The sequence below is a fragment of the Oryctolagus cuniculus genome, chromosome 11 (genome assembly GCF_964237555.1).
Source record: "Oryctolagus cuniculus chromosome 11, mOryCun1.1, whole genome shotgun sequence".
Taxonomy (NCBI): Eukaryota; Metazoa; Chordata; class Mammalia; order Lagomorpha; family Leporidae; genus Oryctolagus; species Oryctolagus cuniculus.
Genome location: NC_091442.1, coordinates 24,214,470 through 24,240,330, shown reverse-complemented (window position 1 = coordinate 24,240,330; position 25,861 = coordinate 24,214,470). Strand labels below are relative to the sequence as shown.

Sequence of the window (25,861 nt, the reverse complement as noted above, 5' to 3'; positions counted from 1 at the left end):
GTAAAAGACTGGGCTGCTTCCAAGGTGTGCTTTGAGGCTGTTACATTCCTCTCTTAGAAATTTTTATTTTCTTCAAACCTCCTGCCCCCCCCCCCACCCTAATTCCTAACTTCCTACCTAACAAAAGGAGTAAGGAAGACAAGAGTGATGGTCACAGGGAGTGATGGCATGGGTGGGGCTGAGAGGCAGGTTGTGTAGAGTGGAGTTCCTGCCCCTGCCTGGAAGACCCTCTTCCCCCAGACCCGTCCACCCATATGACAGTGTGTCCGTTTCATTTACAGGGACATCGATAAAGTCGATGAGCTAATGCAGGACATTGCTGACCAGCAAGAACTTGCAGAGGAGATTTCCACAGCTATTTCCAAACCTGTAGGCTTTGGAGAAGAGTTTGACGAGGTGAGTGGCTTCATGCAGATCTCGTAAGCCTGACAGGTGACCCCTGGCTGCCCCTTTACATGTTCTGGAAGGCTCTTAGGCACTGGGAATGTGGTTTGGAAAGTACCAGCTCTTCCCTCTGCAGAGGCTTGGGTGTAGACCAGGCGTGCTGCTCACCCCCCTGACTTCTGGATGGGAGAGACGCTTCCCGGTTGGCAGAGGGTGGCGTGAAGGAGCCTCCATCAGGACGCTTAGGCAGGCCCCAGGTCACTGATTGGTTTTGGCAAGTAGTTACACTGCACCTTTCCAAGGTGCATCCCTGGGTGCAGAGTTCCAGTGGCAGAAGTGGTGAGCCCTGGAGGAGTTTACAGGATTTGCCCTCAGAGAACCCTGCACTGGAGTCAGGGTAAAGCCAAGGAGGGGGCATTTACATCTGACCCACCATCGCTGCCTGCAGTTTCTACTATAGCAGGTTGGAACTTTGCGTCTCTCAGGTTTGTTTGTTATAAGATTTATTCATTTATTTGAAAGGCAGAGTTACAGAGAGGCAGAGGCAGAGAGAGTGAGGGAGAAAAAAGAGATTTTCCATCTGCTGGTTTGCTCCCCAAATGGCCTCAATGGTTGGAACTGGGCTGATCCAAAGGCAGGAGCCAGGAGCTTCTCATGGTCTCCCACACTTGTGCAGGAGCCCAAGGACCTGAGCCATCTTCCACTGCTTTCCCAGGCCATAGCAGAGAGCTGGATCAGAGGTGGAACAGCTAGGACTCGAACTGGCACCCATGTGGGATGCCAGCACTACAGGCAGTGGCTTTACCTGCTATGCCACAGCATTGGCCCCAGTCTCTCGGTGTTTTTTTTTTTTTTTTTAAGATGTATTTATTTTACTTGAAAGTCAGAGTTACACAGAGAGAAGGAGAGGCATAGAGAGAGGTCTTCCATCCACTGGTTCATTCCCCAGTTGACCGCAACGGCCAGATCTGTGCTGATCCGAAGCCAGGAGCCAGGAGTTTCTTCTGGGTCTCTCACGTGGGTGCAGGGACCCAAGGACTTGGGCCATCTTCCACTGCTTTCCCAGGCCACAGCAGAGAGCTAGATGGGAAGTGGAACAGCTGGGACTCGAACCAGCGGCCATATGGGATGCTGGCACTATAGGCGGTGGCTTTACCCGCTATGCCACAGCTGGCCCCTGTCTCTCAGTTTTTTAAATACAATAATGGCCTTTGTTGATGGTGCTTCATTATGTCTTAGATTTTTTTTTAAAAAAAAGATTTATTTATCTATTTGAAAGACAGAGTTACATAGAGAGGGAGAGAGGGACAGACAGAGATCTTCCAGCCACTGGTTCATTCACCAAATGTCTGCAGTGGCAGGCTGGGCCAGGAACCTAAAACCTCCATTTGGGTCTCCCAGTGTGAATGACAGGGGCCAAGCACTTGGGCCATCTTTGCATCCCATATGGGATGCTGGCATTGCAGGCAACAACTTTCCCTACTGTGCCACAATGCTGGCCCCCCCATTATGTCTTAGATTTGAGTCACTCGGAGGTCAGCTCCTCTCCACAGATCCTCGTCCTTTGTCCTGCCTGCCTCCCATTGGATAAGAGAGGAAACGCTCTCACCCTTAGCTCCCAGTGCCATGATTTCCATGTTTTTGGATTAGAGTTTGAGCATCAAGCTAATTTCAGTTCAGCAAATACTCCTGAGTAGTCACTTGCTGTACCCAGCTCTGAGATAAAGCAATGCGATGAGAGGATCCCAGCCCCTTCCCAGGTGCTCGCAGTCTCCTGTGAGACCCGGACGTGTACATTGGTGATTGCTGGACAGTGTGTTCCGTCCACCAGAAGGAGCCTGTTGAGGACGCTTGAATCTCGGAGTGGAACCTGGAGTTCTTTCCTCTCTGGCCTTTTCAGAAGGGGATGTGTGTCCACCGAGCCTCAGGTCAGAGGCTGGCACAGGGGCTGGGAATCCAGGGAGGGCTCTCACTCTTGTGTTTCCTCTTACCAGGATGAACTCATGGCTGAATTGGAAGAACTAGAACAGGAGGAGCTAGACAAGAATTTGCTGGAAATCAGTGGACCCGAAACAGTCCCTCTACCAAATGTTCCTTCTATAGCCCTACCGTCAAAACCCAGTGAGTACTGCTTACCCCGAGCCCAGGCACAGTCCTGGTGCATGTGGTGGGCGATCTTGAGAATGGTTCACTTCTGTGTGGGTCCTGAGCTTGCCCAGGGTCGAGAACCGACAGGATTTGTGTGATGGCCACAGAGACAGTGTCAAATGCCCTTTTCCTGATTTCTCTCTGGAACACAGCTTTTTTTTTTTTTTTTTTTTTTTTTTTAAGAAAGATTTCTTTCTTAATTTGAAAGTCAGAGTTATAGAGAGCAGAGAGAGGGAGTGAGATCTTCCATTCACTGATTCACTCCCCAAATGACTACAACAGCTGTGGTTGGACCAGGCCAAAACCAAGAGCTAGGAGCTTCATCCAGGTCTCCCATGTGAGTGGCAGGGGCCCAAACAGGGAGCTGGATTGGAAGTGGAGCAGCTAGGACTTGAACCTGCGATTGTATGGGATGCTGGTGTTAGAGGTGGTGGCTTAACCTGCTGAGCCACAACACTGATCCCAGGAACATAGTTTTTTAACCTTGGTACTTGGACTTGGCCAGATAATTCTTTGGCCTAGTAGCTGGGGACTGTCCTGTGCACTGTAGGTGTTTAGCAACACCCTGGCATCCACACATTAGGTGCCAATAGCAACCCACCCTCCCCTGAGTTGTGAGGGCCAAAAATGTCTCCAGACGTGTCCCTAGCAGGAGCCACAGCCAGTTGAAAGCCTCTATTCTAGAGTGATTCTTTCTCCCTGCTGTGTTACCAAATGAGAGAAAGCTCCGGTCACTGTGAGGTGTGAGAGTTCAAGTCCAGGGCAGCTCTTACGCCTGTGTGGTGCCCTGTACTGGGCACAGTGGTAAAAGCCCAGGCCCTGGGATGGACCCCTCCCCTCCTCGATAGGAAGGAAACAGCTTTGGCTCTTTTAGAGACATGCTCTGCAAAACCTTCACTTCCTTCTTCCTGTTCCTTCTCTCCTCCCCTCCCACAACATCTCACCCCAGGCAGAAGGATTCCACACATAGCTTCTAGGAAAGAAGGAGCAGTGTAATGTGGCCCGAAGAGCGTGGTCCCCTGTCCCTGAGGCGTGTGGAGGGGAGGGTCAGGCCCCTTGAGCTGGGCTGGCCAGGCTCAGCTGTCTGTGCTGTTCTGTCCCCAGATCCCGCCTGGGGTGCTCTGGGTTGGAGGCCTTGACGGAGTCCCGATGGGCGCGCTTGTGAAGCCTGTCTGGTCCCACTCTGCTGGGTGCAGGGAAAGTGCCTGGTGTCCTGGAGCCTTGTTGCACAGCTTTTAGGCACCAAGAGGCCGTTTGCCAAGCAGACACCGCACGGCACAGCCCTAGCGCCCAGCCAGGCTGTGGTGAAAGCACTGCTGCCACCCTCTAAATAGCCTTGTCTCTTGTCACACAGCCAAGAAGAAGGAAGAGGAAGACGACGACATGAAGGAATTGGAGAACTGGGCCGGATCCATGTAACTGGTCCAGCACGGCTGGGCCCAGACAGACTCTGGTGGCCTGCACAGCGGGCAGGCGTGTGCGTGTGCGGGGCAGGTACAACGTGGTGCAGGCCGGCTCCACCGTTCTCGAATCTCACTCCAAAGCAGTAGGGCCGCATCACTGCTTACTCTCGCATCGCATGGCCTGCACCCTGTGGGACGGGTGGGGGAGGGGGGCGGGCGGGTGGGAGGTGCCTGCTGTTTATAATGTTGAATTTCTGTAAAATAAACTGTATTTGCAAATCCAACATTGAGCTTCTGGACTGCGCTAACCCCACTGCTGAATCCTCCACGGAAAGGGTTGCGTGTTCACGGCGCAGTGAGCTGTAAGCGCAGCCTCTGTCCTCAAGTCAGGTGACTCGTCGCGCATCTGTAAGACTTGTATGGTAATGGCAGAAACGTCGTGTTTTCAAAGCCATAGGCTTTTCTTTGTCCTCAGCTGTAATAACAGATTTGGGTTTCCTTGAGAGCTGTATTCCTGTCTATCCCCCATGTGCTGGCCCCTGTGTTTTCCGCTCCAGCCCACTCCTCACTGCCTCTCCCCCTGTCTTTTGGAGTTTGTGACACTTGATTCGAAATGGGTGGTGTTCTCTTGAGAGCAAGTGAGATTGTTCGCATTAAATTCCAGCTATACAGTTTTCTAATCTAGCTCTATGTTCTGCATTGCTGTTTGTGATAACTGATAGATAACTCATTGGAAACATGTGCATACATTTATATTCAGATGAAATTATGGTTTGCACTGTCTATTAAATATCTCGATTAATTTTCATACTTCGCCATTGTGTTCAGTCAGTCATTTGCCTGGGAGCTGACCCTCTGCAGGCCCGCATGGCATCTGGTGGGGTCTGGAAACACTTGGGAGACTGGAACAGGATGTCCACTAGTGGTGGGAACTTGCTATGAACTGGGCCCAGTTCAGGGTGAATGGTCCTTGGGGGCTCCGGGGTCTTCTTCCTTCAGTGCCAACATGAGCTCCCGCCCATGGGGAGGATGCAGGAGGTGACAGGATCTAGGACACAGGTGTTTTCTCAGGTCTTCTGTGACTCACCGTGGAACTTGGGCCCATGGTACCCAATGATGGCCGTTGCATTTCTGTTGCTGTGTAAGAAACTACCCTGAAGCTTAGCTAGGAAGAGCAACTGTTTTATTATACTCCCAGATACTTAGGGTCAGTGATCTGCTTTTTGAGTTTGATTTTTAACTTATTTGAAAGGTAGAGAGAGAGAGACAGAACTCCCATCTGCTGCTTTAGTCCCCAAAGGCCTGCAACAGCTAGGATTGGGCAGGCTGAAGCCAGGAGCCAGGAGCTCCATCCAGGTCTCCCACATAGGTGGCAGTGACCCTAGTGCTTGAGCCATCACTGCTGCTTCCAGGGTGCACGTTAGCAGGAATCTGGACTTGGGGGTAGAGCAGGGACTGAAACCCAGGGACTCTGATTCGGGATGCAGGCTTCCCAGGCAGTGTCACAACTGATGCGCAAAAGGCCTGCCCTGGGCCTCACGTTTGGAAAGGGCCCCTGGGGATGGCTTGTCTGCGCTGTGATGACTGGGACCCAGTTCAGGAATATCTGAATGCTGGCGGTCACCTGGAGACCTCTGTAGTCACGTGGTACACGTGGTTGTTGGCCTGGACGTCCTGCGGGGCTGCGAGTAGTAACACTGGCCCCTCATGGGCTTCTTTACAGTACAGAGGCCTCCATGTGATCAGAACTCAGGGCTAAAACTGATGGTCCCAGACAGTAAAGGAGAGGAGCCTCCCTGTGTCTGACCTTAGCCTTGGAAACCGTGCAGAATGACATGACTTCACTGCCACTTCGAAGTGAGATGCAACTCCCCCAGGTTCACGGGGAAGAGCAGTGAGACCCTCCTTCATGGGGGTGGGTCTAGTTGTAAAAGGTCACGGTGTGCTGAGGTGTCGCTGGGCTGGCTTTGGGACACAGTCTGCTGTCACATCAAACGATATTGGATAAGTGCCAGTACTGGATTAACTCAGTCGGTCTCTGAACTCCTACTGAGAGAATATTTTGGGGCCCACACGCATACATACACACACTAGGATTTATGTCTTTGTCTGATGTACATGTGTACTAACGTGTCATGTGCATGATACACACACAACCCCTTGAAGTTCTGAAAGCTTGGGATAAGCAACAAATCCAAGAGACGTCTCGGGGTTTTCTTCCTGTGCCGGGAGCTGAAGGAGTCACTTCTGCAGTCTGTCCCCTCTCTGCCCTGGCCCAGGGCACCACTGACTCACCTGGGCAGCCCCAGCGAGGCCCTGGCTGATATCATCACCTGACTTGCCCAACCCCCATCGATCATTTCTTCACAGACACCAAGCCAAAGCCACAGTGGGCTTTCTAAAGAGCTGTCACTCACCATTTAAAGTCCCTGCAGCAGTCACAGCTTGCACACTGGGGCTGGATCTGGCCCCTGCTGCTCTGCTCTTCCCATCTGGCTGCAGGCCCTCTCCTCCCGGGTCCTGCCTGGAGTGGCTGAGTCTGCACGCAGACTCATGCATGGATCAGATTGCTTGGGGAAGGGACCCCAAGTTGTGCGTGAGACCTGCTTCCAGGTAAGTTTCTTTTGTCTAACTGCGTAACCTAACCCGTGAGATGATCTCTTTTTTTTTTAAGATTTATTTATTTATTTGAAAGGCAGAGAGAGAAGGAGAGGGAGAGAGAGGTAGAGACAGAGACGCTGGTTCACTCCCCAGATGGCCACAACGGCTGGATCTGCGCCTATCCGAAGCCAGGAGCTTCTTCTGGGTCTCCCACGCGGGTCCCTGCACCCAAGGACTTGGGCCATCTTCCACTGCTTTCCCAGGCCATAGTAGGGAGCTGGACTGGAAATGGAGTAGCCAGGCCTTGAACCGGCTGCCATATGCGATGCCGGCGCTTCAGGCAGCGGCTTTACCCGCTACGCCACAGAGCTGGCCCCCAGTCTCTTAGAGGGCAACATCCTCACCCCATTCTAAAGATGAGAAAACCGAGTCTCCGTGTCTATGGTTAGAGGACGGAAGAATTACCACCGAGTCGGGCTTCAGGGGCAAAGCGTATACTGAGATTTTCTAGGGGCACTTTCCAAGCTCCTTGACCAGGGTAGGTTCTGCGGATACTTTCCAGGTGCGACGTGAGCCCGCGAGGGAGCCCAGCCCAAGCCCCCAGAGAATGCGGTTCCCGCCGCGCGCCCGGGAGCCTGCAGGTGGCGCCATCGCCCGGGCCACGCAGCCGGCGCTCGGCGGGAAGAGCGTGGAGAGCCGGGCTCCGCCGGGAGGTGGGCGCGGGGTGCAGGGCTAGGCCCGGGGTGGCGCGTGTGGCGGAGGCGTCTATCCCACCGGCTCCTCCTGGAACGGGGACGGCCGTGGGGTGCGGGGGAGGGGCCGGGCCAGCCCGCAGGTGGAGGACAGTCGCTCCTACGGAGGCCTATCCTGCCAGGGGCCCTGCGTGTGTGCGCGGGGCAGAAGGGCGGCGCCGCTTTGACGGGAGGCCGCTCCTGCGTGGACTAAGGACACAGACACCCCCACCCGGCCCCGGACTACCGCCCCTCTGCGGTCCCGGTCCAAGCCTCAGATCGCTTTCCGTTGTTAAGCCGGGCTACTGGGAAGTGCGGGGGCTCCCAGAGCCCAGCCTGCCCCCCACTCTGCACCCTGCACCCCGCGAGGGCCCCAGCGGCGCCTGGGAGAGTTCCGGGAAGCTGTGTTTTTAGCATACACCCTGGGAAAGGCTGCTGGAGAACAGCCGAGGGAGAAAAACGCAGGCCCGCCGGCTTCCATGCCGGGAATACGGCCGCTGTGGTCGAGAGAGCCCAAGCCCTGCCCTCTGCTGCGCACTGGGCCGGCTGGTAAAAAAGAACGCAGGGGAGCTGCGGTCCACCGTGATGAAGGCTCCCAGGACAGGGACGCGGAATCTGAAACCAAGCGCGGGCTCTGGTGAGTGAGGGCCCCCGAGGAGCCGCGCCTGTGCCGCCTCCCCAGCCCTGACAAACAGCTCGCCCCTCGGCGGCGGGGGTGCCCTGTGATGTCGCCCCCCAGGCTCCTCCGCTGGGCCTCTTTCCTCTGACCTTTGGCTCCCCCGCACTTCAAAAAGTTCATGGAAAATGGAATTGAAAGATGAGTTTATTTTGGCACAAAAATATTTTGAAATCCATGCATCCAATGGATCTTCAAAAAGTTCATGAAATATGCAATTGCCAACAAAAACTATGCATGAATTTCATTCTTTTGCACCAAAATAAATACTTTTAAAAATTTATTTATTTATTGGACTGAGTGCTGGAGTTCCTGTTTGCTGGTTCACTCCCCAAAGGCTCATAACCACCAGGGCTGGGCTGGCCTGAGTTCAGGAACTGGGAACTCCATCCGGGTCTCTCCACGTGGCTGAGCAGAGGACTTGATGGCCTTTGGAGAGGAGCTAATGGTTGGTGTAGGGGCAGGGCCATCACCCTGTCAGCACAGCCCCCTTGTTCCATTTGCTCTAGTCGTCCTAGCCTCATTTTGGTCAAGTGAGAACGTGCCCTGCTACAGACCAGCTTTTTAAAGTTTTTTTTTTTTTTCCCCAAAGGATTTATTTGTTCATTATTTGACAGGCAAAGTGACAGAGAAAGAGGGAGACAGACTCTCCATTCACTGGTTCACTCCCTAAATGGTTACAACAGCCAGGGCTGGGCCAGGAGCAGGTACTGCATCTGGGTGTCCCATGTGGGTGGCAGGGGCCCAAGCACTTGGACCATCTTTTGCTGCCTTCTCAGGCACATTAGCAGGGAGCTGGATTGGAAGCAGAGCAGCTGGGACTCGAACCAGCACTCTGATAGGGATGCCAGTGTCTCAAGTGGTGCCTTAACCCTCTGAGCCACAATGCTGGACCCAACTTTTAAAACTTTTTTTAAAAATGTATTTGGAAGGGGACAGGAAGAGAAAGAGATCTATCTGCTGGTTCCCTCAAATGCCTGCAATAGCCAGAGCTGGGCCAGGCTGCAGCTAGGAGCCCGGAAGTCCCTCTGGGTCTCTGCCTCATGAGTGGCAGGGATCCACATCTCCTTCCCTTCCCTAACAAGGACACCTGCCACGGGATTCAGGGCCCACCAGACTAGTGCAGGATGTATCCTCTCACAATCCTCAGTTTTAGCTGCAAAGATCCTTTCCCCAAACAAGGTCACCCTCACAAGTTCTAGGGATTTGGATGCAGACACAGCTCCTGCAGGGCTACCCTTCCAGCCACCATGGGGGTTGTGACAGTCATGCACACCTCCCGGGCTCGCTGCTGGAGACGGGCCAGTGAGAGCCAGGGGAGTCCCCGAGGATGCTAGGCCGTGCCACCTGCAGGAAGCTCGGGCCAGGGGAGGACAGGGCGACAGGGCAACCTGTCCTGGCAATGGGGAGACTCTGTCCTTGTGGGCCAATTCCTGGGAGCGGATCAAGCTGGACCCCGGGCCACGGAGACAGCTGCCCCGGGGTCTCTGCGTCCTGTCCTGGCAGAGCGTTTTTCCCATAAACAGGCCAATTAAGAAGGCAAATGTTTCCAAACAGGAGGATTTATTGGCATCAACTGTGCCATCCCTCCGAGCAAGAGGAGTGGGGGTGCGGAGCCATCTGGAGGGAAGCTGTGCGTTGTATTTATTTAGTTACAAGTTGCTGGCTCGGAACTGCCAGGGTTCGGGAGGAGTGAGCAGGCGTCCCGGGGAGGCACAGACTCAGCAGCACCATGCACACATGTGTGCTGGCATCTGTGCCTGCGTGTGCGTGTTTGTGCATCTACTTACACATGCACGGCCCTCCCTTGTGTCCCCTCTGCACATGCGCACAAGCCTCTGTGTGTGGAGACACGCATACACAGAGTGTGAGTGGGTCTGCAGTACGTTCTCAGTGCGTGTGTTTGTGTGCATTTTTCAGGTGTGGACTCGTGTGGCCTTGCATGTCACAAACCCTTCGAGTCTTGCCCGATTGACCTTCCTGGTGGCCTTTGATGTCTCCTTAAAGTCTCTCCTCTGCCTGTGTCCCCTGTCACCCTCCTCTGATCTCTCCCTCCCTTCCTCTGCATTTCCCTCTTCCCTCCCTAGACTGGAGGTCACCTCCAGCTTCTGTGAATGAGGAGAGAGGGCCAGGCCTGGGCAGGGCTTTTGACACAGACCCATTCTGCCTTTGTTTTGTTTGAAACCCGTGATTCCAAGACCACCTTGTACTTCCCAACATTTGCTGGTGGTGTGGGACACAGAAATCACTACAAGCTCAGTGTTCTGGACGCAGAACTCCTTGGCCTCGGATTCCAGGAGCCAACAGGGAGAGGCGGGGACTGTGGTGAACAGGAGAGCACAGGACCTGTGTCAGAGGCAAGCACTTCTCAGCCAGAGTTGCTCTGTGGGGTGTCCACCCCTATTGCCTGTTCCTCTGGTTTTCCTACAGAAGCCAGACACCTCTGTTCCTAGATGAGCAGACTTGAAACACTGTGCAGCCAGGATGGGTGAAGCCCCGGGCTGCTGGTTTGCAGCCTGCCATCTTCACTGTCCTCCGTGGGTCCCTCGGCTCTGTGACTTCAGGGGCCATGGCCAAGCTGAAAGCTAACCGCTGTATGTCTCTGTTGGGCCTAGGCCTCCTCCTGGGTCAGACCCTCTGGTCCTGGGCTTGCGTCTTGTGAGCGTGACCGTGATGCGATGCAGCATCTTCCCCCACATCACTGCTTCTTATGGGTCCCCAAGTCAGAGGCAGTCCCTGCACCGATCAGCCCTGGATTCTGGAATCTGGACATCCTCCTTGGGTCCCTTCGGCCTCGTTGGGCATCGACTGTGGCACTGGAGCCTGCACACTTTGCTTCCCGACCTTGTCACTCGGGGTTCCCTCGATTCTCCCCCGGGTGACTGATAGCTGCTCCAGCGTCTCCTGGCTTCTGGCTCATGCCTCCCAGCCCTTCCCTTCCCAGCGAGGTCTGTACAGCTCTGTGTGGCTTCACCCTGTCCTTGTCCTGCCCTCTGCCTGCTGGCACTTTAGCTATAGCCACACTAAGCTATCTTTAGTCTACCTGTTGCCTCTGGCCTTCGTACTGACTGTTCCCTCGTCATGTAATGCCTTTCCAGGGTCCCCTACTCCTCTTCATCCTTTGAAACCCCTTGGGGCCAGCGCCATGGCTTACTTGGTTAGTCTTCTGCCTGTGGCGCTGGCATCCCATATGGGTGCCGAGTCTAGTCCAGGCTGCTCCTCTTCCAGTCCAGCTCTCTGCTGTGGCCCGGGAGGGCAGTGGAGGATGGCCCAAATGCTTGGGCCCTGCAACTCATGGGAGACCAGGAAGAAGCACCTGGCTCCTGGCTTCAGATCGGTGCAGCGGCCATTTAGGGAGTGAACCAATGGAAGGAAGACCTTTCTCTCTGTCTCTCTCACTGTCTATAACTCTACCGGTCAAATACATTAAAAATAAATAAATAAATAAATAAATCAGAAGCCCTATAGGAGGCTGTCTCTGCACAAGGGTGATAATAACTCTCACCTGAGCGGGCTGCTGTTTCCTGGCACACAGTAGGTGCTGTGTCAGCGAGCACAGGTCCCTTCTGTGGCCTCCCGGGGCTGCCACGCTCTCTGGAGGGAGATTGGTGGGAACTGGCTGGACCCTGGGGGACTGCATGGTTGGGTCCCTGGAGAGGGGATGTCACAGTTGTCCCCAGACTCCGACCTGGAGACTCTCCGATGATGTCAGTCACGGAACTTCTCCGGCACGTGGGGTTTCCCGAGCAGCCCTCTCCCGTCAAGCAGGCATTCTGACATTTCCAACAGACACACATTAGTCATGCGGACTTCTGGTTTTCACAACCCGTGTTTTACAGTGTGACATCCCGGGCTACAGATACCATCGGTTCTCCTAAGAGATGGTTTTTCTGGCGTTCGAGTGAGGGGTGCTGGGATGGCGGCAGCGTGACTGGAACTCTGAGTGTCTAAAGTGACTGTTGCAAGTCCCAGGAGCCACAATTCAATCAGGCTGTCCAAACGGGAAATTCAACAGAGGGTGTTAAAAAGACGGTGGAGGATGAAAATGAAAAAAGGAAAACATTCAAGATGGAATTGAATTTTGGAGCCATTTGATGGAATTTTAAAAAATGAGCCAGAACACCCCTGCCCCCACTCCCTGCCCCATCTTCTCCAGCTCAGCTAAGAGAAGACGGGTTTGCTTTCTGGTTCTGGAAGAATTTTTCAGCCTTTTTTTTTTTTTTTTTCTCTCTCATTTGTCCCTTCCTCCCTCCTCTTCTCCTTTCCCACTCCTTCCTTCCCAATTGTTTCCTTAGCACCTACTATATGCCAGGTCCACGCTAGATCCTGAGGGTATAATGAGACCCTGCTCTGCAAAGTTTCTTTCTTTAATTTTTCAATTTATTTGAGAGGTGGAGTTATAGGCAGAAAGAGGGAGAGACAGAGAGGGCTTCCATTTGATGGTTCACTCCCCAAATGGCCGCAGCAGCTGGAGCTGGGCCAATCTGAAATCAAGAGCTTCCGGGTCTCCCACGTGGGTGCAGGGACCCAAGGACTTGGGCCATCTTCCGCTGCTTTCCCAGGCCATAGCAGAGAGCTGGATGGGAAGAGAAGCAGCCAGGACTCGAACCAGCAACCAGGCAGAGGCTTAGCCTAGTACACCACAGCACCAGCCCCTTCCTCGGGGTTTCTACCCCTCCCCTTCGGTCAGGCACCGGGGCTGTTTCCCGGTTTTTGAGGCTGTGGACAATGGGACGATGAAGTTTGTGCACACGGACCAGGATGAAGTTTCCCATTGCCCCAGAAAGGACTACTGAGGCCAGAGCTATAGGCAGAAGCCTCACGCACCCAGCATTCTAAAAACACTGTTACAGGTGGGGCCAGACACAGCCTTTGGGGCCCAGAAAAGGCATTCTGGCAGGGCCTGCTATCCCAGCTGTCTGCCAGGCCCCTAATTCTGGGCCCATCTCCACAGGCAGAAAATTAGCAAGCGACACAGAGGGGAGAGTTATTGGGTCCTGAGTTGTGTGTCCCAGGAGGGGGTTGGTCATCACCTCCTCCTATAGGAGGTGACAGGGGATGATGTCTGGTTACTGCTGGTATGGTGGGGGTCCACTGGCGGGGCCACTGGGCACCTCGGGCCACACGAGGGTCTGCCTATGTGGTCACCAGGCCTCCGCCCTGAGCCTCTGTGAAACTGGACAAGGTGTAGGTGGCACAGAGGGGCTCTGGGGGTCGGGGGAGCTGTGAGCTGGTGCATCCCAAGGAGGGGCCTGATGGAGCCGTTTGCCAGGACAAAGAGGTGGCAGGAGGAGCCGGCGTGTAGCACAGTGGGTTAAGCCACTGCCTGCAGTGCTGGCATCCTATGTGAGCACCTTTTCAAGTCCTGGCTACGCTGCTTCCAATCCAGCCCCCTGCTAATGCACTTGGGAAAGCAGTGAAAGATGGCCTAAGCACTTAGGTCCTTGTCACCCACACAGGAGACCCGAATAGAGTTCCTGGCTCCTGGCTTTGTCCTGGCCCAGCTCTGGCTGTTGCAGCCATTTGGGGAGTGAATCAGCAAATGGACGATCTCTTTCTCTGTGTGTCTCCTTCACTCACTGTCACTCTGCCTTTCAAATACGCAAATAAATAAACCTTTTTTTTTTTTTTAAGAGTACACCCCTGTGAGGAGACTGCGGAACCCAGGCTTGTCCCCTCTGGCAGCGACACAGGCCCAAGCTCCCCTTCTTGCCTCCCCTGAAGGTCACGGCTGCACACACTGACGAGTGGTCAGCGCTGTCCCCCCTGTCTGGCGGTGCCAAGGACCCTCTCTCACCCATAGCCGACAGCAAATCCTTTTTGGAGCAACCCCAGAAGCAGTGACTCATGGCTTCCGCGGAGTGGGCCGGATGAGGTTTTTAGGACGATTTAAGTGTATTTGGAGAAAGGCAGTGCACAATTCGCCGTGGTGCCCTGTCTGAGCCTTTTCTTTGAAGTGTTTCTGAATCCAACTTTTAAAACTTTAAATATATTTCTTTTCCCATGGAGATTAGTATTCTCAGGAAATGGGCAGGCAGCTCTCAGAGGGAATAAGCCTAGAGTGAAGTCACTCTACCCCACGGCTTCCGGCCTGGCCTGGCCTCGCCCCGCCGCCCTCCCATCTCCCACCTGCCACTCAGGGGGCCCAGCGTGGACTCCAGCTGCTCCATGCCCCCCCCCGCAACTTCTGTAGCTCCTCCCCCAGCCACCCAGTTTCATGCCAGGGGCCTGTGCATACCTTGGCCTCCCTTCTTGATTCCAGCCATAGCCCCCTCCATGCCCCTGCCAGCCCCTGTTCTTGGGGTCTGCTGCCTACCCCCTTGCCAGGGCCCTTGTCCATCTGCTCACTGCTCAGCTGGTCACCTCCCCCCATGCCCACCTGTTGCCGGCTGCCTCAGCTCCCACCCCCCACCCCCCACCCCAGGACCTGCTGGGTCCCCAGCCTCAGGGCTCACCTCTGCACTCTGAGCCTGGAGCTCCAGTTTGCTGTCACCAGGCTTTGTGCTTGCTGTGCTCTCCCTGGCCTGCCCTCCCCCCTCCACGATTCTCTCTGTCCCCGACATTCACACCAACCTCATCTCTGGACCCTTTGTGTGCCACCTTCCAGCAGGCGCCTGCCTTCAGAAACACACAGTGAACATCTAGTGTGTGCTGGGGGCACGACACTGAGTCAGACAGAGGCCCTGCCCTCCGTCCAGTGAAAAAATCCGATGTGGGAGATTAAAATCCTGTTTTGATGAGGCTGAGATGAAGGATCCTGACATGACAGTATTCTGAACCCTGACACCCCTGGATAGAACAAGGACGGCTTCCTGGTGGAGGTGAGGTTTGAGCCAGGCCTAGAAGAGAGAGGCAAGGAGGGGACGGCACAACCAGCAGGGAGCACAGCTTCGGCAAAGACCCCGGGGCGCCCCTTCCCAGGAGGGAAAAAGCCAGCCGCAAGAGCCCCCGGCAGCTCCTCTGCCGTAAATCCAGGCAGGCGCCTGTTCAGTGCTGCGGAGTGCACCCGACAAGGGCTCTGTGAGGACAGATTTATTTATTTGGTTGTAAAGTGAAAGGCAGACCGGGGTTTGGCATAAAGAGACTAGAAGGGACCATAAAGATCTCACATCCTCCAGCCCCGGGGACTCTGAGCCATCACCTCCCCTTCTCCAGCAATGGTGCTCCCACGACCGCCTCCTGTTTACTATCCTTGTGCCGGGTGCTGGGGCACCAAGCGAGATAGACTCTAGAGGCTCTGATCTCGCCAGACACAGACACAGGCCAGGAAGTGATGGGCCGGGGATGCTGTGCTGATGCAGAGGGTTCAAATGTGTGTGCCCTGGGGGCTCAGGATCTCCCCCCCAACTCTGGACTGGCATTGTGGCACAGTGGGTTAAGCCACCACCTGCAGTGCTGGCATGCCACGTGGCCGGTTCAAGTCCCAGTTGCTCCAGAGAGAGGAGAGGCAGAGAGAGAGAGGTCTTCCATCTGATGGTTCACTCCCCAAATGGCCACAACGGCCGGAGCTGTGCCAATCTGAAACCAGGAGCCAGGAGCTTCCTCCTGGCCCCCCATGCGAGTGCAGGGGCCCAAGGACTCGGACCATCCTCCACTGCTTTCCCAGGCCACAGCAGAGAGCCAGATCAAAAGTGGAGCAGCCGGGCCTTGAACCGGCACCCAGTTGGGATGCCGGCGCCCCAGGCCAGGGCATTAACCCGCTGAGTCACAGCACCAGCCCTGCTCCACTTCTGATCCAGCTCCCTGCTAATGCTCCTGGGAAAGCACTGGGAGATGGCCTGAGTGCTTGGGACCCTGCACCCACATGGGAGACCCGGAGGAAGCTCTTGGCTCCTGGCTTTGGCCATTTAGGGCGTGAACCAGCAAATGGATGATCTCTCTCTGTGTCTGTCTGTCTGTCTCTCTCTCTCCTCTCTAACTCTGGCTTTCAAGTAAAGAAAGAAATAAAATCTTTGAAAAAAGAACTCCCCCTCCCAGGCTGCACCCCGTCCCCCCCATACCCCCTGCAGGCTCGTACACCCCGCTTGGCCCCCCCTCACAGCAGGTGGCCACACCCAGGTCTTTGCTGCTAGTGAGCAGGGGCCACGTCCTTCTGTGAAGAGGCATGCCCTTCATCCTGTCCCCTGTACTTCAGCCACCGTGTAAAAGTCCCCATTAATTCCTTGGAATAAAATGTAGTGGCTGTTAATTTTTGGTGCCTGGGAAGTAGCCAGCAGAATGCCTTTTTATGTCTGAAACTATTTTCAGCCATTAAGAAGTGTAATAAAAAGTTTTCTTTTTTTGATTTTATTTTTTAATTAGGTGAGAGGTTCAGGTGGCTCTGCTGCCAGAGCTGTGGTCAGCGGCCATTCCAATGCCAAACCCATGACCAGGCCTAGCTTTTTTGAACCAGCGGGGGGGGGGGGGGGGGATGCTGGAGGGCTGAGGTCTGGCCCAAGTCAGAAAAATCCCAAATTTTCATTACTTTTCCAGAAAGGCTGTTTGTCGCAGGCAGCAGGGGCTTCAAGAAGTTTCTGTCCTGGGCTTTGGATTCACAAGAACCTGGGCTGAATTTTTTTTAATTTTTAATTTCTTTATTTAATTATAGCGTTTCCATCTGCTAGCTCATTCTCCGAATGCCTGCCACAAGTAGGACCGGTCCAGACCAATGCCAGCAACTCCACCAGGGTCTCCCACGTGGATGCCAGAGATCCAGGACTTGAGCCATCGCCTCTGCCTGCCAGGGTGAGCGTGTGCCGCAAGACTTGAGTCAGGAGCGAGCCGGGACCCGAGGCAGCCACTGACGTTTGGGGAGTTGAACCAGTAGATGGGAGCTTCTCTCTTTGTGTCTCCCCACACCCACCCCTCCAAAAAATGACTGCAACATGCAGTCCTGTCTGCCCTAGAGTCCAGCCCTACGGGACCGCATGAGCTGATTCCTTTTCGAACAAGATCTGCATGTTGGGGTAGGCATCAGCGTAGCGGCTGAGACACTGGTGGTGGTGTTGTCCCACAGCAGAGTGCCGGGTTTGGGTCCTGATCCCAGTTTCTGACTCTGGTTTCCTGCTGACGCAGGCCTGGGAGGCAGTGGTCATGGCACAGGAATTAGGTTCCTGCCACCCACACCGGAGACCTGGATTGCGTTCTGTGGGGAGCAATCCGGACTAGACTGAGTTACTGGAATTAAGACTTATTCTATGCATCTGCTCTCCCACAATATGGCGCTGGGAGAGAAGTAAACAGCTTCCGCACAGCTGCCTCCAGTTCAACCAATAAACTGTAGGACTTGCTCCTGATTGGAGGAGAGCAGCGTACTCGGCGTGTGGGCAGCCGAGTTAGGATTGGCGGAGGAGGACTATAAAGGAGGAGAGAGACGGCATGCACCGGGGACATCTATGGGGAACATCTAAGGGGAACATCTAGCTGAGGGAACACCTGTGCAGCCCCCGAGAGAGCCGGCCGGCGGTGTGCCGCTCCCCTGCGGAAGTGGGGAATGTGGCCAGGGGGAACTGCCCTTCCACGGAGGTGGAAGGGATAGTAGCCAACCAGGGAAGAACCAGCAGCAAACCCGGGGAGGGCCGAGCAGACAGAAGAACAGCGCAGGGTCCTGTGTCGTTCCTCCACGAAGAGGGGGAGCGACAGCGTTCCTAGCTCCTGGCTTCAGCTCAGCTTAGCTCCGGCCATTGCGGGCATTTGGGGAGTGAACCAGGGCGTGGGAACCTTCTCTGTCTGTCTCTCTGTCAGTCTCTCAAATGAAAACAAACTAAAAACAATTATGTCTATGCCATCTATTGATTCTGTGTCTGCAGAGAGCCCCACCTGAGACCCAGAGATAAGAAGGAGGAGAAGGGGAAGAGGAGAGGGGCCCCGTGGGTGAAGCTGCCCACCACAGTCTGTGGTGCGTTGTAGCAATGAGCAGTGGGAGCTGACTCAGACGCCCGACCACTGTCACAGCCATCTATTGCGTTTCCCTCTCTCTCTCTCTCTTTCTTTCTTTCTTCACTTTTGGAGGACTTTTTTCTTCCATGGTCCAGGGCAGGAAACTGACCTCCTGGTGACCGGGGAGTTTCTCCCAGGCCTGATGGAAGGAGGGGACGGCTCATTCCCAGCTTTTTCCTGGTGCAGAGCCTTTGTCGGCTGTGTCTCTCACAGGGACAGGAGCCTCGCCTTCCACCCCACCCCCACCCCCACCCCCGAAGCATTGAAACCTCAGCCCGTTCCCATCCGGAAGCCCAACTGTGGCCGCCCAGGCGGTTGGGTGGCTCCATGAAGCTGCCAGGGACTCAGACGCCTGTGATCTTCCCTCTCTGTCACCCTCAGGCGTGGCTCTCCCCCTCCCAGTTGCCCTTCTGCACTTCCCATCTCCACTGCCCTCCGTGGCGTCTGTAAGACCTCGGTGTCCAGACCTGGGGCACAAGGCGGCCCCTGCTGCGAGAGAAGCGGGAGGAGTTTTTCCTTCCCGTTGTCTTAGTGAGGAGGGAGCTGGCAGTTCGCAGCACCTGCCACGCAAAATATTATCCTCATGCCACAGAAGTGTGACCGTCGGCACAGCCTGGACGCCACTGCTCCAACCCCAGCTCTTCCTGCTAAGCCTTCCCCATCCTTGCCTTGCTCAGACTTGGGAACCTGGCCTGGACCTCACGCTGGGTTTGCCGTGGACACAGTGCAGTGGCCCTGCCTGATGGATGGCCAGGCAGCTTCATTAAGCACCGTGCTGACTGGTTTCTCAAAGCTCCTGGGAGCAGCGAGGCTGCGGGCTAGGAGCAGGGAAGCCGAGTGGGAGCCCCTCTGGCCTTTTAACCTCGAGCTCTTGCTCAGACAGGCATCTGTCAGCTGTGACAAGAGGGCAGCCCCAGATACCCCACCTCTCGGCAACCAAGGGCTGCACACGGGAGGGTAACGACGGCCCACTGCAGAGGTCTGGGGATTCATCAGGGCCGACCTGGGTGGGCAGGCTCTGAGGCTGACACCTGCCCCTCTTCTGGGAGGAGCAGGGAAAGACCTGGTGGACCCCCTCCCCACAGTAAGGACTCCTTATGTCTGCCTCCTGATTGTCCACCACGCTGCCACTGTCTCTGCCCTGGACCAGTGGCCAGGTCCTGCCTGCTCCGTCTGCACTTCCAGCTCTGGTCTTGCCCCTGTAAGCCACCCACTGCACTGCTGCTTGCCAGTCTGGGCATGTCACACACACCTCGTCCCCACCTTGAGTTCCTTCCGTGGATCCCCACTGCCTGCAGAGCAAATAACCCTCATTTGGTGGCCCTCAGAGGTGGCTTCTCTTTGATTCAATTTGCATTAAAGGGGGCTGCAGTATGGGCATGTGGCCCAGAGCATGGTAACCTGCTGCTTGCAACACCGGCATCCCATATCAGAGCTCAGATTTGAGTCCCAGCTGTTCCTCTTCCCATCCAGCTCCCTGCTAATGTGCCTGAGAAGGCAGCAGATGATGGCCCCATCAGTACCCCTGCCACTCATGTGGGAGACCAGATGGAGTTCCTTGTTCCTGGCTTCAGTCTGGCCCAGCCTCTGCCATTGTGGCTATTTGGGTAGTGAACCAGTGGCTGGAAGATTCTCTCTCTCTCTCTCTCTCTCTCTCTCTCTCTCTCTCTCTCTGTCACTCTTACTTTCAAAATAAACAAACAAACCTATTCATTGGGGCTGGCCTTATGGCATAGTGAGTAAAGCCACTGCCTGTGATGGTGGCATTCCATATGGGTGCCTGTTAGAGTCCCAGTTGCTCCAGCTCCCTGTTAATGGCCTAGAAAAAGCAGCAGAAGATGACCCAAGTGCTTGGGCCCCTGCCATCCACGTGGGAGACCTAGATGTAGTTCCAGGCTCCTGGCTTTGGCCTGACCCAGCCCTGGCTGTTGTGGCCATTTGGGGAGTGAACCAGTGGGTGGAAGGTTTCTCTCCCTGTTTTTCTGTAACTCTTTCAAATAAATAAATCTTTAAAAGAAAATAAACAAAGTCAATTTGCACCAAAGATGAGTCGGTGCATCTGATGCTCAAAGCGGTTTACTCCGGCAGCGTCTCAGGCAGCAGGCACAGGGGCCACCAGATGGCGCTGTGGCTGGAAGCTCCCCGTCTGCAGACTGTTTTCAGGGCTTGGGGAGTCTTCCCCTTTCTCACGCGTGTGTTCCGGGCAGTTGCCAGGTGCTTCTTTCACAAAGGGGGTGCTAGTTATTCTTGCCAGCGACTTTGGTTTTAAGGTTTCTGAGAGCTGCACCTGTGCTGAGGCGGCTTTGTCTCCTGGAAATCCCCAGGCCAGGGTGCGTCCTCCTCTGAGTGGCAGTGCTGGGGCTGCGAGACACGTGAGTGGCAGGTGGGCATTCGGCTGAGTGCTTAAGACACCTGCATACCACAGAGAAGTGCCTGTTGGATTCCTGGCTTCAGCTCCCTATCCCAGCTTCCTGTTAATACACGCCCGGGGAAGGTAGCAGGTGATGGCTCAAGTGACTGTGGGCATTTGGCAGTGAACAGCAGACGGGAGTGCTCTCTCTCCTCTGCCCCTTTTTTTTTAAAAAGATAATTGACTTGTCTTATGGCTGTCATTAGTCTCAAAGCTGCGATTTGTTCCCTGTCATCTACTACGGCAGCAGCCTCAGCCATGCTACCTGAGCTCTCACCCATTCAGTTTCTTAGAATGGGCCAAACAGAGGCTGTTGCTGTGGTGCTGTAAAGCCACCATCTGTGGCACCAGCATCCCATATGGGCACCAGTTCGAGTCCTGGCTGCTCCACTTCCAACCCAGCTCCCTGCTAATGCACCTGGGAAAGCAGTGGAAGATAGCCCAAGTGCTTGGGCTCTTGAACCCACGTGGAAGAAGCTCCAGGCTCCTGGCTTCTGATCAGCCCAGCTCCAGCCATTGTGGCCATTTTAGGAGTGAACCAGTGGATGGAAGACCTTTCTGTCTGCAACTCTGCCTTTCAAATAAAATAAATAAACCTTTTTAAAAAACGGGCCCTACAGTTACAGGTTTCAGATTCGAATTCAGAGGGCCCCCACTGAAACAAGTCTCACTCCGGCTTCTCCCTCACACACCCAGCTCCCCGTTGCCAACCATGCTCCTCGGTTCCATGTGGAGCCTTCCCAAATTTCTTTTTGCAACTATAAGCGAATCCATAGTCCTAGTTCACCTCCTCAAGCTTTTATACAAATAGTAGTGCTATCGTGTAGCCAAAGTTTAGATGAGCAGGACCTCGGGAGCCCTGCGAGGCGCCATCTCTAACCGTGGATTCGCTCCGCCCACCTTCCCTGGACGCACCTGTCTCATCTGGGACCAGGGCGCATGCTCACACCCCGCGCTGGTTGTGTAACCGATTGGGGCATCACTCCCACCCTTCCTTATAAAAGGAGGTGGATGCGAGAGGGAGCCGTGTTTCTAGCAAGGGCCCCACTGGGTGCTGCTGCTCTCGGTCTCATTCTCTTCCCGGTTTAGTTCTTTTTCGCCCTGGACCGGTCTCGGACGGACACCACCCGCTCGGACAGAGCCCGCCTGCAGAGGTACCGTTTCCGGTTTTTTCTCTATCATTGATGGGCTATTTGGCCCACTCTTGTTGGGTATTTTTCTGTGTGGGGCGGCCACACTCACGCTTGAATACATGTTTATTCTTTCATGGATAAGTAAATTCTGTTCGTGTTTGTACACCGTACCAGTCTCTGTTTAGAATTTCTATCTCTGTGGGGAGATAGGAACCTGGATGGAAAATTAATATATTCATTGCCCACATCAGTAGTTTATTATACACATGATTATTCTTCAACTTACTTATTTGAGAGAAAGAGACAAAGAAGACAGAGCGGCCATGTGTTGGTTTACCCTCCAGATATCCACAGCGGCTGGGCCAGGCCCGGTTGCAGCTAGGAGGTGGGGACTCCATCCAGGCTTTCGCAGTCACTCTAGCCATCACTGCTGTCTCCTAGGGTCTGCGTTGGCAGGAAGCTGGAGCTAGGAATCCAACCCACTCTGGTTTGGGAAGTGAGTGGCTTAACCACCAGGCCCAACACCTGCTCCTAGTGATGGTCCCTTACCTGGCTTTTTGCACTCATTGTGCGTTTGTCTTGGAGATCCTTTCTCATCTGTAGAGAGGGCTGCCCCCTCCTTCTGGGCAGCTATGTAAGATTCCGCTGTCTGCCTTCGGTGGTTTGAAAAGTGTCCTCCACAAGCTGGTGAGTTGGAAACTCAACCCTCAACTCGTGTGTTAGCGTCATGGCCCTAAAGGGCCTCTCAGATCCCGCTTGCATTCTTTGTGTTTAGGGTGGGAACTGGGTTGCCCTAGGGTTTTCTCCATGATCCTGGCCCATCCTCAGCCTCGTGCTGGTACCCTTGACCTTCCCCCAGCAGCAGACCTCTGCTGGTTGTGGCCTGACACTTGTCAGCTGAGGGCCGTGTGTGTGTGTGTGTGTGTGTGCGCGGAGGGGGGTTTATTTGTTTTCCTGGCACTGCCTCAGTCTGAGGCAGGGACTATTCCCCAGTCCTCAGAGGTGGGGCCTTTTCAGCCATCCCACCCATCCTCCAGGGTATTGGGGATTTTCTTCTTTCCTTCCCCCGTCGCAGTGGGCATGCAGGTGACAGGGTTTGCTGCCCTCTCCCAGTGTCCTGGGCTCCCCCAGCCACGGCTGCTGCTCCACCGCCATCTCTGATGTCTCCCAGCTCCCAGCACCCAGCTCTGTTCATGGAGATGAGCCTATGCGTAGGTGCTAATTTTGCATGTGTCTGCTGCTCCCAGGGGACCCACACTCTCGCTGCAGCCCACAGTCAACCATGGCAGTTTGTAAAAGCTTATGTCAAGTTTTTCCTAGTTGCCTGATGCCTGGTGTCCGCCTCAGGTGAGCAAGGCCTTGTGTCCCAGTCTCTGTGGAGGTACTTGTGGTTTTGTGTGTGTGTGTGTGTGTGTGTGTGTTTCTTTTGAGAGGCAGACACACACACTCTCACACCCTTTCTAGCTTTCTGCATCCTAAGTTGGATGGCTTTCAGACACGCCCCTGCAATCGTCAAAGGCAGTGGAAGTGACCCTACCTGGCTTCTGAGGCCAAAAAGTGAGACAGCTTCCACTTTGCTCATTGTATTATGAGCTGATGGTGGTCACTAGGCCATGGGGATGGGCTCCTTATAAGTGTTCCTGTTGAAAGTCCTAGCTGTGGGTTCAGCCAGCAGCCAGCAGCCAGCCTAGGGTTGGACAGCCAACCTACAGCCCCAGCCGTCAAGTTTTCCCAGCCAAGGCCAAAGACATCAAGGAGCAGGGCCAAACCATTCCCACTGTGCCTGTCTGAATTCCTGACACACAAAGTCTGCCAGCCCAGGGAGCGGGTGTTTAGCCTAGCATTAAGACACCCATGTCCCACACCAGAGTGCCTGGGTTCGATCCCTGACTTCAGACCCTGGGAGGCAGTGGTGATGACTCAAGTAGTTGGGTCCCTGTCACCCATGTGGGAGTCCTGGATTGAGTTCCACTGCCTGGCTTTGGCCCTGGCCACTGGAGACCATTAGAGGAGAGAACTAGTGGATGGAAACTGTCTGCCTATAAGTAAAATAAAGTCTGGGAGTCTACTAAAGTAGTTATTGTGTGGTAAGTGTAGAGGAAGTTTGTTCACACAATAGCAATAGCTAGAACAGGCTTGAGTGTATTCATTCACTGAGCGGCCTGCACTGGGCCTTGCCCTGTAGGAGGTCTTACACAGGACACAGGAGACATCAAGCTTCTGCCCTCCCAGGGCTCACAGTCTAATGGAGGAGGCAGACAGAAGAGGGTTGTGATGAGGACTGAGGGCCATGGGGTCCACAGCCACACATCCCTGACACAGCCTGGGTGGGGGAGGGGGCGATGGAAGACTTCTTGGAAGAGGAGACTCCTAAGCTGAGAGCTGAAAGGTGAAGAACAGAGGGCAGGAAGGAGGCTCAGCCATGAGGGCACTTGAGCAGAGTGACCACTGGGCAAGAGGTGTGCACTCTGGAGTGCCTGCAGGAGCCTGGCTTCAGCTGAGAGGGTGAGGTTTAAGAGGCAGCAGGTGAGGTGGGGCTTCTGCCATCGCGACTCAGAGGGGTCCCCATCACCTGAGGGGGCTGACTCAGCGGCTCCATGACCTATCCAAGGCTGCGCAGTGTATGCGGGAGTGAAGACTTGAACCCAAGCTGGCTTAACTCCAAAGCTCTGGGAGAGGCGGGGGCTCAGTTGCAGGCTTGTGCGATGCCCCAGCCTTGGCAGTGCCTGTGCTTCCTACTTGATTGCCTCTGTCTGAGCTGGGAAGTCAGCAGGGAAGGGACAGAGGCTGCTGACATCTGGGAGGGCGGCTGAGTGGTGTGGGTGGGCCCTGCCAGTACTCTGTGCACGATCCACTCTAACCAAATCGGTGCCCGCAGGCTTCTCAGCTGTTGTATCTTGCCTTGGAGGCCAAATCGGCCCCTAATCAAGTTGGATTCCTTATTGTGGCCATTGAGAAACACAGGGCATCAATGATAGTAACAGAGGCATTCAGAGACATGCGCTGCCTTGCGGAGAAAGAGGAGGAGGCTATTCCAGCCCAGCCAGGGCCCAGCAAAGGCCAGGTGTGTGAGCAAGTGGACATGAGGGCTTTTCTTGAATAACTATATTTTTTTAAAGATTTATTCATTTGAAAGGTATGAATTACAGAGAGATAGAGGCAGAGAGAGAGAGAGAGAGATCTTCTATCCGCTGGGTCACTTCCCAAATGGCCACAATGGCCGGAGCTGAGCCGATCTGAAGCACCAGGAGCTTCCTCCAGGTCTCCCACGTGGGTGCAGGGGCCCAAGGATTTGGGCCATCTTCTGCTGCTTTCTCAGGAGCATTAGTAGGGAGCTGGGTGGGAAGAAGAACAGCTGGGACCCAAACTGGCACCTATAAGGAATGCCAGTGTTACAGGGAGTGGCTTAACCTGCTGCACCACCATGCTAGCCCCAGTGACCACCTGTTAAAATTTTTATTTATTCATTTGGAAAGCAGAGAGACAGGTGGAGAGAGATCTCCTATCCTCTAGTTCACAACCCAAATGCCTGCAATAGCTGGGGCTAGGCCAGGCCAAAGCCAGAAATGCAGTGTAGATCTCCCATGTGGGTGTAAGGGACCCAAGTGCTTGAGCGTCACCCGCTGCCTCCAGGGTGCATCCGCGGGAAGCTGGAGTTGGTAGCAGAGCTGGGACTTGAACCAGGCGTTCTGACAAGGGATGTTTCAAGTGTTGTCCTAACTGCAAGAAAAAATTCTGGCCCCAAACCACCTATTATTGTGGTTTATATATGTGGTCCTTAGAAACTTCGAATCGTTGTCACACGCCATTTTTGATCATCTCTCTATAAGGTACTTGGTAAAGTTTCTGTCCACTTGAGCAGCAGGAGCCCAAGCACTCAGGCTATCTTCTGTTGCTTTCCCGGGTGGGAAGCGGAGCAGCTGGACTTGAACTGGTGCTCTGACACGGGACACCAGCATCCAAAGCGGCAGCTGAAACCACTGAGCCACAGTGCCCACTCCTTCCTCTAGGTTTTGAAAGTTTATTTATATTTAACTGTGTTCCATCTGGAGTTTATTTTTGTACATATTCTGAATGAAGGCTCTTAAGTGGATTTTTTTTTTTTTTTTTTTTTTGCTATCCTTTCTCAAGTAGTAAACAAGTTAATATGGAATGGTTTAGAGGATTCTCTTCAGCCTCATCACCTGTGGAACATGCTCCATTGAGAGTGTTGGGACCAGGATAGGATCAAATAATCTTTTATTTTATGTATTTATTTTATTTATTTGACAGGTAGAGGTATAGACAGTGAGAGAGAGAGACAAAGAGAAAGGTCTTCCTTCCATTGGTTCACCCCCCAAATGGTCACTATGGCCAGCGCTGCGCGGATCCGAAGCCAGGAGCCAGGTGCTTCTTCTTGGTCTCCCAGGCAGGTGCAGGGCCCAAACACCTGGACCATCCTCCACTGCCCTCCTGGG

At 54.4% G+C, this 25,861-nt stretch overlaps 2 protein-coding genes across 2 annotated transcripts in view; both read left to right on the top strand.

Moving 5' to 3' along the window:
• CHMP4B (charged multivesicular body protein 4B) overlaps positions 1-4,745 on the top strand; it is a 53,236-nt gene extending 48,491 nt beyond the window's left edge. The window contains exons 3-5 of the mRNA XM_002710799.5: positions 282-396; positions 2,379-2,505; positions 3,887-4,745. Of these exons, the coding sequence (XP_002710845.1) occupies positions 282-396; positions 2,379-2,505; positions 3,887-3,951 (307 nt within the window). The 3' untranslated portion in view covers positions 3,952-4,745. The remainder of the gene's footprint in view (positions 1-281; positions 397-2,378; positions 2,506-3,886) is intronic.
• Positions 1-25,861, top strand: part of RALY (RALY heterogeneous nuclear ribonucleoprotein) — a 230,131-nt gene that overhangs the window by 28,242 nt on the left and 176,028 nt on the right. The window lies entirely within an intron of this gene.